General features: G+C 39.7%; 1 protein-coding gene across 47 annotated transcripts in view; it reads right to left on the reverse strand.

Annotated features, from left to right (window-relative positions):
* PARD3 (par-3 family cell polarity regulator) overlaps positions 1-13,612 on the reverse strand; it is a 717,956-nt gene that overhangs the window by 148,444 nt on the left and 555,900 nt on the right. For all 47 annotated transcript variants that reach the window (XM_028826180.2, XM_077946211.1, XM_028826181.2 and 44 more), the window contains one exon: positions 12,678-12,920. In XM_028826180.2, coding sequence (XP_028682013.1) covers positions 12,678-12,920 — 243 coding nt within the window. The remainder of the gene's footprint in view (positions 1-12,677; positions 12,921-13,612) is intronic.

A 13,612-nucleotide genomic window follows, 5' to 3' on the forward strand; every position in this document is an offset into this window, starting at 1 on the left:
TCACATCAAAACAAAGTTTAAGCAAATCTGATTTCAAAATTGGAATTAAAAACAATCTATAGTAGAGTTTAAAAAATAAAGATTTACTAACTGAAGCAGTGTAATCCTTTCATCTGAGCTGCTGGATACACTTTAAAGTTCAGAATATCATATCTTTGAACATATTCACTAATTATTCACTAATTCAGACTTTATATTATTCCGTCTACTTAGACGGACATTATCAATCAATTCCAAGTAGTGAAGCTTTTGTCCGAATTTGTGCACATCCAGGAAATCCTCTGGCCTCATGAACTTGGTATTCACCATTTCCTCTGGATAGTCTGCAGCTTTGGTCATGAACTGGGCTCCATGGGCTTCTGTTCTTTCATTTGCTCCACACTCGGTGAGGCCCCAAACCCCGGCAAGGTTACCATAGCCGGAGCAGGGCCAGGCTGGCCTCTCTTGGAGGCAATCAGGACTTTCAGTTAAAACAAAGGTGATAAAGAAGTGCAGTCTCAGGCTAAGATCAGTTCCTTGCCTGTAAGTAATATTTAATTTACATTTATAGTCTGTAAAAACAGTTAAGCTGCAAGAGACATCCACCTACCTCACCAAAAGGAATCACCTTGGAGACAACTACCTGGTCCCAAAGCATTTTGTTTTAGGAACAAATATTTTCAAATCCTTGTATTCTTAAAGAGTCAACACAAGACCCCCTATATTGTCTATGGAATAGAACTAGTGATGAAAGGCATAAACTGATACAGAAAATCCAGTTTAAAAATATCTGTGAGTTTTACAGAAATGTATATATACACTAATCTACATTAATTCACTCTAACATTGGAGTCCATTTTATGCAATGTCAAATGCATATTCAAATAGTTATTACATAGCCATAGAACAAACGAATTATCTAGTTACTTTCTGTTCTGTAACGATACAGAAAGTTTATAATTTTCACATTTCTATGTACACAACTGTTTTAATGAAAAATGCTAAGGATATCTCAACTTCCTTGATTGGAAAAGAAAACGGGTATCTTCTAAAATCAACTACTGCATCTTCTTTAGTTACACAAAATCAACCAATGGGGAAAAAAATGGAAGAAGAAATGAAACAACAAGAAAAAGAAAGTAATCAAATAATTATTTACACCAAGGACTTAGGGTACCCAAGGAAAAGCTCTAGAACATCTGGGAAGTTAATTTAAAACTGGATTGTGGATTTAGGGCTCGATAAAGTCTCCTAAGAAGTTGAAAATGCATCTCACAATGGGACTCCACATAAATCCTCATGAATTTTTATTAATAGTTGATTGATATTCCATCCTTATGCAGAAGCAAGGAAGAAAATAACACGAACTTAAGATCACAAAATACCAACAAGATTGGTACTTGAAGCCATAGGTTTGGACTATCTAAAGGACAGGAGAACCAAGCGATTAGGTCGAAATAGAAAGATGAGCTATCGTGCCAAACTGCACATGAAGCAGAATCTTGGAGCTTTTGTTAGAAGGCTACAATCAAAAGAAATTCCAGGCAGCTCAAGGAGATTTTGATGATGGAACAGCCTAAAATATCTTTAAAGACCTAAAAGTTCAGTGGCCTACGAAGGGAAAGACATTAAAACAAAAATGCAGATACTCTGCTGGAGGATTATTTGCCTGCTAACGACCAAAGTCTAAAACAGTTTTCACTTATCCTCATATTTCTGCAGAATATTTACACTTCCTCTAAGGCTAAAATAAATATATAAATAACCCCCATTACACATTACTTCTACAAACAAATTGTGGTTTCGGGCAATGTTAATCAACAAAAAGAATTAAACAAGAAGTCTTTAAAATTAGCCATGACCTTATTTATGGCTTCATTACTTTTAAGATTTCATTTGTTGGGTGGTTTATGTCACCTCAGCCTTTAATTTCATTGCTGCATCTCTAACTATATTAGAATAGCTTAATGGATGGTGATTGCTTGTTTTTAACTCACCAAAATTTAACATTTGCAAAATGTATAACACCAAGGAGCCACGTAATTCACCCATGTATTAGATGCAATTGGATTTATCCCTTTAAACTGATCCTCTAGTATGATGTGAACCAATATGACACAGTCTGATATAATTAGCCCGAGACTGGACGTCTTACAGCCCATAAACACCATACTGAGGGCTTAGACTGCATCTTGGAGACAATAAGCCACAAAATTATTTTAAGCAAGGGAATGACATGGTCATATTTTGTTGCAGGTACAAAACTCCAGGTACTAGGTGAAATATGGACTTGTGGAGAACAAGACTGGAGATGGGAGAGGGGTCAGGAGACGACCATCAGTATCCATGGGCTGCACGACAGAAGGAGAGAAGGATGTAGAATTACTTATAATGGCTTTGTCTCTGACTGTCATGGGGGGAAGCAGGCTACAAAAGAAAGGCTCTGGCTTGAGATGTGTGGGTTGTGATTGCATTTGCTGAGATTAGGCAGATGAAACTAGAGGAGGTTTAGAATGAAGAATGATGAATTCTGTTTTAGATCGGTTGGGATCAGGTGACTGATAGGCACAGGAAATGTGCATTCCCAGCTGGTGGTGCTGGAGAAATCTGGGGCTTGTAAAGAGAAAACTGGGTTAGTGAGATCATGCCTAATGGTAGTTAAAACACCAACCAAGAAAAACATACAGGAAATAGCAGAGGTCCAGAGCTATTTCCCTAGGGAATCCAAAATCTAAGAGGAAAAAGTGGAATAGAACCTCTGAAGAGACAACTAAAGAATAGTTCAAAAGGGCACAGTGGCTCACACCTATAATCTCAGTGCTTTGGGAGGCCAAGGTGGGAGGATCGCTTAACCCAGGAGTTTAAGGCAGTATAGCAAGACCCTATGTCTACAAAAAATTTTAAAAATTAGCTGTGCATGGTGGCACATGCCTGTGGTCCCAGCTACTCAAGAGGCTGAGGTGGGAGAAGCGCTTGGGCCCAGGAATTTGAGGTTGCAGTGAGCTATGATTGCACCACTGGCTCCAGCTTGGGAGACAGAGCAAGACTCTCTCTTAAAAAAAAAAAAAAAAAATGCCACCAAGTAATCTAGAATGCAAAGGACTCAAGTTTCATTGAATCAGGCTTCTAGGAAGCCATTAGGAAACAAATACATGATGGATACTGCAACCAATCACCACAAGTGTATTGCCTTGAGACAACACACATTTATTATATTATAGTTCTGGTGGTCAGAAGTCTGAAATGGGTTTCACTGGATGAAAATCAGGGCCAAGTTCCTTCTGGAGGCTTGAGGGAAGAATCTGCTTCCTTGCTTTTTTCCAGCTACTGGAAGCCATCTGCATCCCTTGGCTCGTGGTCCTTTCCTCTGACTTCAAAGCCAATAGGGCAGCATCTTGAGTTCCTTTCTGACTCTACCCCTTCTGACTCCCTTTTTCACTGATAAAGCCTTGTGATTACACTGGGCCCAAAAGGATAATCCAGGAAAACCTCCCCATTTGAAGGTCCTTTTCGCCTTTTAACATTCACAAGTTCCAGAAATTAGGGCGTGGGCATCTTTGGGGAAGCATTATCATGCCCATCATACAATGAGAGGAATGAACCAGAGATGTGGGAAAGAAGATCTGGCAGTCTACATCAAATGTACTAATTATCTTTCAAGAAGTTTGAATTAGAAGTGAAGGAGAAAAACAGGGAAGCAAATAGCTAGATGGTAAAAAGGGAATTTTTCTTTTTATCTTTTTGAGAGACAGAATCTCATTTATCGCCCAGGTTGCAGTGCAGGGTCTCATTCTGTTGCCTAGGCTGGAGTACATCGGTATGACAATCATAGCTCACTGAAGCTTCGAACTCCTGGATTCAAGTGATCCTCCTGCCTCAGCCTCCCAAGTAGCTGAGACTACAGGTAGGTGCCACCATGCCCAACTCATTTTATTTTTTGTAGAGACGGGGTCTCACTGTGTTGCCCAGGCTGATTTCGAACTCCTGGGCTCAAGCGATCCTCCCATGTCAGCCTTCCAAGTAGCTGAGACTACAGGTAGGTACCATCATGCCCAGCTAATTGTTAACTTTTTTGTAAAAATGGGTTTTCGCCATGTTACCCGAAGTGGTCTGAAACTCCTGGGCTCCAGCAATCCTCCAGACTCACCCTCCCAAAGTGTTAGGATTACAGGCGTGAGCTGCCACACCTGGCCAATTTTTTTCTTTTTAAACAGTAAGGTAGACATTAACACGTTTACATGGAAGTTCTAGTAGAGAGGCAGAGGCTGAAAACAGGGGCTCAGAGGGAGACACTAACGGAGCAGGTGCCTTGAAGGGGTGGGGCTGGGATCTGGAAGACTGTTTAGAGAGCTGGCCTGGAAGGAAGAAAGGTGATCTTCAGCTATTAAGGAGAGGCAAGTGGCCCAGGTACACATGTGGATGGGCTAGAGGTCTGGAGCTGAGTTGTGTTGAAGGGAGCAACAAAGTTTGGAAGAGTTGTTAGCACGAATGGAGAAGGAGCTACCCAAGTCCAGAGATATTAGTAGACAGCCAAGGACACTGAGATCAGGTCCAGGTTGGATGGAGCACATTAATTAGCAAAGGCACCAACTTACAGAACTCACATTACAATGAGATTGACTACGTTTGAGAATTACTTTCTCACGTTTCAAGAAAAGCAGAGGTAAGTAATACTAAACAAACATAAGTAGTATTTGACTTTTTGAGTAGCAAATGCAACTTTGTTATATGACCCAACACTTCTAAAAGAGCACATGCTTAATAAGTGCCTATATCTAAGAAAATTAGTTTTGTTCTGTGTTTGCCAGGCTTCCTTTTGACACAACCAGATTCTGATTATAACAGGAGGGGAAAACAAGTTCACAAAGGTCTTTTCTTTTAAAATCGACATTTTTCTCTTTAGTGGTAAAATGCATGCAAAAAGCATGTGATTATGGTATTTATGTTTCCATTAAGGTGTCCTCAGCAAACAGGGGGAGTCTAGCCTACTATTTTCTTGCTATTTAGATTTATAGTGACACAGTTCCTATTTTATTCCCATTATATTTGAGGACAATGCACTCCTGGTGACAAATGATTGCATAGTGACAGTCAGCAAATGTCCATTAAAGCTGTCTTTCTGTAGAATATTTAACTACAGATTCTGATCTCTGGATATAAAAATACAAATTGCATGGTGTCCTCAAGCAAATAAAAAACCATTATTGACCAGGATTTTATCATTTCTTTGTTAAGAATTTAAAGTGTACTAAACTTTCCAAATTAGAATTGTGTAACCTATAGGAAAAGAAACTTTCTGGTGTCAAGAGACACTGAACAGGCACCGGGCACGGTGGCTCATGCCTGTAATCCCAGCACTTTGGGAGGTCGAGGTGCGTGGATTACTTGAGGTCAGGAGTTCGAGGCCAGCCTGGCAACATGGTGAAACCTTGTCTCTACTAAAATTACAAAAATTAGCCAAGCGTGATGGCACGTGCCTGTAATCCCAGCTACTCAAGAGGCTGAAGCAGGAGAATTGCTTGAACCCAGGAGGCGGAGGCTGCAATGAGCCAAGATCACACCACTGCACTCCAGCCTAGGCAACAGAGTGAGACTCTGTCTCAAAGAAAAAAAAACAAACAAAACAAAAACACTAGATAGAATGAAGTTCAGGAATATGATACCTGCAAGATGACCTTTTAAACAAAATGATTATTTGATCATAGATGAACAATGGTCATTATAAATGCCAGTATAAAGCTATGTCTAACAGAAATGATAAATTATTTCACAGCTTCACTGTTAACAGTAACAAACTAACTCATACTGGAGTTCCAAATTGTTTTTTTGTTAGCCCAAGAGTAATATTTTCCAAAGAATGGCTGCATCAGAGTCACCTGGGGTACTTGTTTAAAATGTGGGTTTGTAGTCAACTACATCTACTGAATCAAAATATCTATGAGGGGAGGTCAAGATCTGTGAGAAGTGCTCCAGGGTCTTTCTACATATGCTAAAATTAGAAAAACCACTGTTTTTTCTAATTTTACTTTTTTTTTTATGTTTTTACTTTTTAGAGACGACGTCTCACTCTGTCACTGATTCTGGAGTACGGTGCTATGATCATGGCCCACTGCAGCCTCCAACTCCTGGGCTCAAGCAACCCTTCCACCTCAGCCTCCTGAGTAGCTGGGACTATAGGTGTGTGACCACCATGCTTGGATAATTTTAGTGTTTTTTTAGAGACAGCATCTCACTGTGTTGTCTAGGATGGTCTTGAACTCCTGGCCTCAAGTGATCCTCCCACCTCTGCTTCCCAAAATGCTGGGATTATAGATGTGAGCCACTGTGCCTAGCCTTTATAGTTCTTAAAATCATGATTCAGGCTTGCCTGTCCCTCTAAGAGAAAACTTGATATAAACAGAAATACCAACACTTTAGACAAGGTTTGAGACATTCAAGCCTCCCTATTTCCATGGAGTATTGTAAACTCAGACTCAGTAAGAATTTCATGAAAGCAAAACATGAGGAACTTCAAAGAATTTCATGCAAGTACAAAATGAAAACCTTCAAATTACCAAACGAAAGGCTGGAATTGATCAAGACTCGGTCAGGTCCTTATACCATGACCCGTCTGTCACTCTCAAATAAGACGTTTCATGCTACCCAACATTTACTTTTAATCTAAATATTTATATTATAGAAGCCATCTAGAGTGCCTTATCCTGAATTCAGTAACTCCTAATTTAAAGAGAAACAGTTCATGATGTGATGTAATTTATGGAGAATACTTAGGAGACCAAGCTATTTAATGAAGGAAGTGGCATCAGCAGAACTGTATTCCCACACTCCTATATCTATGTTAAGTATAAAGAATCAAACCTGTCTTTACTGATTTCAGTTTTATTCCTTGCTTGTTTCTGCATCTATGTGGCGATGCTGAAAGCATATGTGCTTTCCTGAGAGTAAAAGCCCATTTCCTAAGTAACAGTTGCAACAGCACACAAATAGTGCTGATTATAGACCATGCTCAGTGTGAAGTGCTTTATATGTCACTGACACAGTTAATCCTGGGAAAATCTAATGAGGTAAGTACCATTATTATCCCCATTTTATAGATGAGGAAAGTGAGGCAGAGACTTTACACAGCTGATGGCAGAAGAGCCCAGAAGGAAGAGCACGGTGTGGCTCACGTCTGTAATCCCAGCACTACGGGAGGCTGAGGCAGGTGCATCACTTGAGCCCAGGAGTTTGAGACCAGCCTGGGCAACACAGTGAGACCCCATCTCTACAAAAAATAAATAAAAGTAGTTGGGCGTCATGTCATATGCCTGTAGTCCCAGCTACTCAGGAAGCTGAGGTGGGAGGATTGCTTAAGCCCAGGAGGTTGAGGCTGTAATGAGTCCAAATCATACTCCAGCCAGCCTAGGTGACAGAGTGAGATCCTGTCTCAAAAAAAAAAAAAAAAAAAAGAAGAGCCCAGGATCAAACAAGCATTCTGGCTCCGTAGTTCATTCTCTTGTACATTGCACTCAACTGCTTCTTACTGTATAGCAGAATTGTTGGTGGAAGTAGGAGTTATCAGAGGGTAGCAGTGTCTTAAAGAATTGAGAATAGCTGCTGGCGGACATTTGATTGGTAACATCTCTTTAACTAGATGTATAACAAAATGAAAGGCAGAAGAGCTAATTGAGCACCACTGGAGAATACTGCTCATTACTTAATTTCACAAAATATTGTGGAAATTATTTGACCAGCGTCTAGTACTCCAAAATGTACACAATCTTGATCAAAAGACAATGATTCCCTCTGGGCTCTTCTGTGCACAATTCATTATACAGATGGTCCTGGACTTGCTATGACTCAACTTAAGATTTTTCAACTTTAGATAGTGCAAAAGTGCTAACTATTCAGCAGAAACCATACCTTAAGTACCCACACAACCAATCTGTTTTTCACTTTTAGTACAGTACTCAATAAATTGTACAAGATATCCAACACTTTGTTATAAAATAGGTTTTGTGTTAGAATAGAGGATTTTGTCCAACTGTAGGCTGATGTAAGTGTTCTGAGCATGTTTAAGATAGGCTAGGCTAACCCATGATGTTTGGTAGGTGAGGTGTATTCAATGCATTTCCAACATGTTATTTTCAACTTATAAGGAGTTTATCAGGACAGAACACCATTGAAAGTTGAGGAGCATCTGTATTCAGAATGGTTTTTGGCTTCATGAAATAGAAACCTGATTGCAGGTAACTTAAGTAACAAATTCACTTTTCGCAGGTGACGAGAACTAGAAGAGCTGTTCACAGGACCAGACTGCTACCCTCTTCCTTCATGGAGTCTATACGTTTAGAATCAGGGAAAATGGCAAAGGACAAAAGGAGTCAGTCCCATTGCACTCAGGAAAAGACTAGCTTTATAGAAAGTCCCTACTCTAGGTCTGTTCCTCACTTAGGAGTCAGAACTATGTCACATGGTCACCTCTTAATGCAAGGGAGCCTGGGAAACTTTTAGCTAGGCACTCCGCTAGCCAGAAAAAAACTGGGATTTTTTTTTTTTTTTAAGAGACAGAATCTTGTTCTGTTGCCCAGACTGGAGTGCAGCGGCACAATCGTAGCTCACTGCAGCCTCAGATTCCTAGGTTCAAGTGATCCTCCTGCCCTGGCCTCCTGAGTAGCTGGGACTATAGATGCATGCCACCACGCCTGGCTAATTTATTTTTGTAGAGACGAGGTCTCACTTTGTTGCCTAGGCTGGTCTCAGATGTTGGGCTTCAAGCAATCCTCTTGCCTTCGCTTCCCAAAGTGCTGGGATTACAGGTGTAAGCCACTGTGCCCGGCCTACGCCAACATTTTTGTGAGTTTTAAGCCTTGTTATTCATATCAAACACAAAGATAGGATCTGCTTCTCTTTAGCATCAATCCAACGTGAAAAATCAAAATGTTACCCACGACACTAATAAATAGTAGTAACAATGACACTGTGACTACAGCCTACAGTTCATGTGATAATACAATTAAACAGACATGGGACTATTTCTAGACATAGAATGATGCTATCTTATAAGAAACATTTTATAAGTAATATGTGGAAATCGAGAAAATGTCCCATTTTGACACCAAATTCACTGCATTTAATAAATCATCCCTGGCTATTTCCATGTGGGGCTACCAGATCCATATTTCTGACTATAAGATCAATTAAACTGACTAAGCAGTGAAATGTAGAATACTGCTTCCTCCTCACCGAACAATGAAAATCCCAGAACAGATGCAGGCTACGCATCAGACTGTCAACTGCCTGCATTCCCATGAAATCCAAAAATTTGAATAGTAAAGGTCATTGGACATCAATTGCAAACTTTGGTGGAATTTAGTCAGTTGACAGGAGTTTCTCTATTGTGTCTATTCTTCATTCAGGAAATAATATCTGCGGAGTTCCAAGTTGCATGTTTCCACTTGAATAATTACTCTTCAAAAACGTTAGTATAAGCATATTCCAGATCTTCTTACAGGCGTGTTAGTTCACTGTCTGAATTTGGGGTTACACACATGAAGGCACCATGGAATGCTATTTTCACTGTCTCTGGTTAATGACAATAGAAGTGGGCTGAACTTCATGCACACGTGATGTCCCTGCGGGAGGTGCAGGCCAAAGGCTGCTGAACAGGAACATACAAGAGAACTGCAGAAATTTAACAGAGAAAAGGGATGGGCAAGACCGTGGGGGTCGGCAAACAAACCCAGATGAACCTGCCATAGAGCAGCCACCACCATATTCATGATTTGTGCAAGAGTTTAGATTTAAGAAACATTACTGGCCACATTAAGTTAATGTTGTTCATTTGAATGTAATGGCTTTGCCATTTCATTTGTATTTAATTTGTAAAGATGTTTGGCTTTATGGTTGTATAATGGTTGTCAACAGAAGGAGTTTAGTCCTATTTTATTTTTATACATATTTAAGTAACATTATAATCAAAACAATTTAGTTCAATACTGCAGTAGCAAGAGATTGTCTTTCCTTAAAAAAAAAAAAAAAAAAAAAAAAGAATTCCTATACTCCTCAAGTCTGAGAAGCACTTTTCTATAGCTTTCTCTGTGACAGGAACAGACAATGGAGGTGACACCATGACATCGAAGCCAAATTCACATTCTGTTAAAGGTAGGTGAAGAAGTGCTTTACAGGTACGATCATTCCCAGCTTTTTGGATTAGTGACATCAATCACTGTTTAATGGACATCTTACTCTCTGCAAAAATAATAATTACAAAAAACTAAAGTTTCCACAGTCCTTTTTCTTAAAAGTATAAATTATGTCTCTCCTGAGTTGGAAGCATCTTACAAATTATCTAGTCTAATCACCCTTCTGGGGCACAAATGCGTAAAAGCATAAGAGGTCTGACAGCTGCTGAGGCTGTGCTTGAGTTAGGCTGAGAGGGGCTCTTGAATACAGCAATGTCTAAGATGTGATTCTGAGTTACTTACTGTTTGGTGTAACTCGTCCTCACGACTAAAGTCTCCTTCAGAATGTTTCGCTGAGTGGATTTTGGCAGAAATTAGGAGGCTGAGTTTCAGTTTGGGGTTAGCACAGTACAGGGTAGAGACTCCAGGTGGGGATGCTGGAGTCCAGACACAGAGGCTATTCTGAGCATGTAAGTGCGACTGAAAATTTGCAGACATTTACATGCAAGATTTAGACTCTTGTAGGGCACTATGATTTAAACTGGGGTTTAAAGCAAACACTTCTGGGCCCCAGGAGCTGGGAAGACAGAAGCCATCTGACTCCTGCCTCTGATGTCATGTGGGACTTCTGAGCTGTGTAAAAAACTGCTACGAGGAAGTCTACTATTTTTCAGGTTTTCAAACTGGATGTGGAAGGTGCTGAAAATGATGAGTGTTTTTATCAATGATCAATAATATGTCAACTAATTTTTTTTTCACTTCCTCCAAAAGTTACTAACTGACAACACCAGTGTTCTGGTGTCCTTTCTCCCAAGAAAAAAATTCCAATGGGACATTCATGACCTTCAAATGCTGTGTGACCTTCTATAAGCAGCATTCACAAATATGGCAGAAACCAAGTAAAAGCTTTTAAAGAAAATGTCACTGTCACTGATAATAATTTTATTCTTTGGATCCTGACATATCTGTGGTTAGATAATAAGCAAGTGAACCTTCTAGGTGATCACACCAAAGGGGTCTAAATAAACCATATACCTCCTATGTTAACTTATGTTATTCAGTCATTATAGTCAATATCAAACAGATTTACAGATTTTCATAAGACCATAAGGAAAACCTAAAACCCAACAAAAGGAAAACAAAACAAAAAACAAACAAACAAAATACTCTGGCTATAGCATTTCACCTTAAGATCTGGCTTCACATTTGCTATTTTTAAAAATACTTCCTCCTGGGTTTGCCTGAGAGTTACCTGTTGCATCTGCAAACCTCTATCAAAAACAGCTGGAAGTAGCTAAAATAGAAACTGGGTGTAAAACACAGCAACCAATAACACATGGATACTATGGATGAAGTAATTCCAGTACGTCTCTAGCCTTGCGAGGGTTCTTACAGTGCCATCCCCAGGACCAATGGTACCAGCATCAAACCTGAACTTGTGTAAGAAATGAAAATTCTTGGGCTCAACCTCAGACCTACTGAATCAAAATTTGGGGAGAGTCCATCAATGCGCATTTTAAGAAGCCCTCCAGGAGATTCTGACACACACTAAAGCTAAAGCACTAAAGCTTGAGAGCCCCTGGTTTTAATGAAACCTGATATTCATAATGTTCAAAGTCCAGTTCCTAAATAGAGCAACACTTATTAGAAATCATTATAAGAGACGATGGGCTGAGTGTATCATTTATGACAACAACATGCATATATATGTCTGATATAAAAAGAAATTATTTGTGAACTAAACTCCTCATGGTGCTTGAACATACAAACAAAAGAGCGGGAAAAGATCTATTTAAAATTGCTTCAGTTAAAATTTCAAATAAATATATAGCCATTAAAACACAATTAACAGATAAATAAATACTCAAGCTGAGGGATACCCCAAATGCCCTGACATGATCGTTACGCATTCTATGCATGTAAATACTACATGTATCCCATCAACATGTAAAATACTATGTGTCAATTAAAGAATACAGTTAACATTGCACTCCTGTGTGCTACACTGATATACATAATTCAGACCTGTGGTCTATGGCTGTTAATAAGTAATCTGTTATACTACACTATTCTTCTCATTTACCAATTCTTTCATAATATAAAGTTATGCCGCCTAAAAAAAAGTGATCCATCTAAATCATAATTGGAACAAATCATGTCATTCCTCATCTACTTAACTGCCACACCTAGAGGCTCTCCTAGCCATAAAAGGACGTATTACTTAAGTACAAGAGTCATAATTTTAAGTTGGGCTTTTTATTTGAGTTATAAACTAGAGGCTGGTTCTCAGGTATAAAACAATCTTAGGAAAAAATGAAATATGTTGGAATCATTAGAAAAGCCATCAAAACCTCTGCTGATCCTTCCATTAGGTTTCAATTTGTGTAAACTCAATACTTTTAGACACAACAGCTTTTTAAAGGCCATTAATAAAAGGCAATTCTGGTTTGAGGATTGATGAACGGTCTACTCCCTTGTCAGAAGCTATATAAAAGTTGATTTGGAAGCAATACCATGATTGCCCCTGGCGCCTACCTGTCTACAGGTGAGGGTTTGGAATTCCGCGGCTTCTTGACTTGGGCATACAAAGCATCCATCATGTGCCCTTCTCGTGGGCTCTGAGGTCTAGCGTTGAGAGCCATGGAACCTTCATAAGAAGAAACTCCCCCATACATCAATTCATCATCACAGCCAAACGTCCGATGAAAATCTTGGATTTCAGCATAGTCACGCTCTCGAGCTTGTCGTTCCCTAAATTCTCGAGTTTTGGCTTGAATCCTATGAAATCAGAACAAAGCTGAAATAAGAGAAACCTTTCCTTTTCGAGGAACTGCATATAGAAACATTCATTAAAATATGTTGTAAAATGTATTTTATTTCATGCAGCTATAGAAGATCAGCGGTGTAAATGATAGGTCATACACACTGTAGATTGCTAAGTAATGCTATGGATGCTCAAAAAGAATAATTTTAGATACCCTTTGTTCATGTCAACAAGATTGCAGTCATAATTTAAATCTTCTTTTTTTTTTTTTGAGACAGAGTCTCACTCTGTTCCCCAGGCTGGAGTGCAGTGGCCTGAGATCTTGGCTCACTGCAACCTCCGCCTCCCAGGTTCAAGCGATTCTTGTGCCCTAGCCTGCCAAGTAGCAGGGATTACAGGTGTGCACCACCATGCCTGGCTAATTTTTGTATTTTCAGTAGAGATGGGGTTTCACCATGTTGGCCAGGCTGGTCTCAAACTCCTGACCTCAAGTGATCCTCCCGCCTCAGCCTCCCAAAGTGCTGGGATTACAAGTGTGAGCCACCGTGCCTGGCCATAATTTAAATCTTAAGTTTAAATTTTCACTTATTAACTAGCTTTAAAAACTCACAAGGGGCCAGGCGCGGTGGCTCATGTCTGTAATCCCAGCACTTTGGGAGGCCTAGATGGGCGGATCATGAGGTCAGGAGATCGAGACCATCCTGGC

Source organism: Macaca mulatta, chromosome 9 (genome assembly GCF_049350105.2).
Source record: "Macaca mulatta isolate MMU2019108-1 chromosome 9, T2T-MMU8v2.0, whole genome shotgun sequence".
NCBI classification, from domain to species: domain Eukaryota; kingdom Metazoa; phylum Chordata; class Mammalia; order Primates; family Cercopithecidae; genus Macaca; species Macaca mulatta.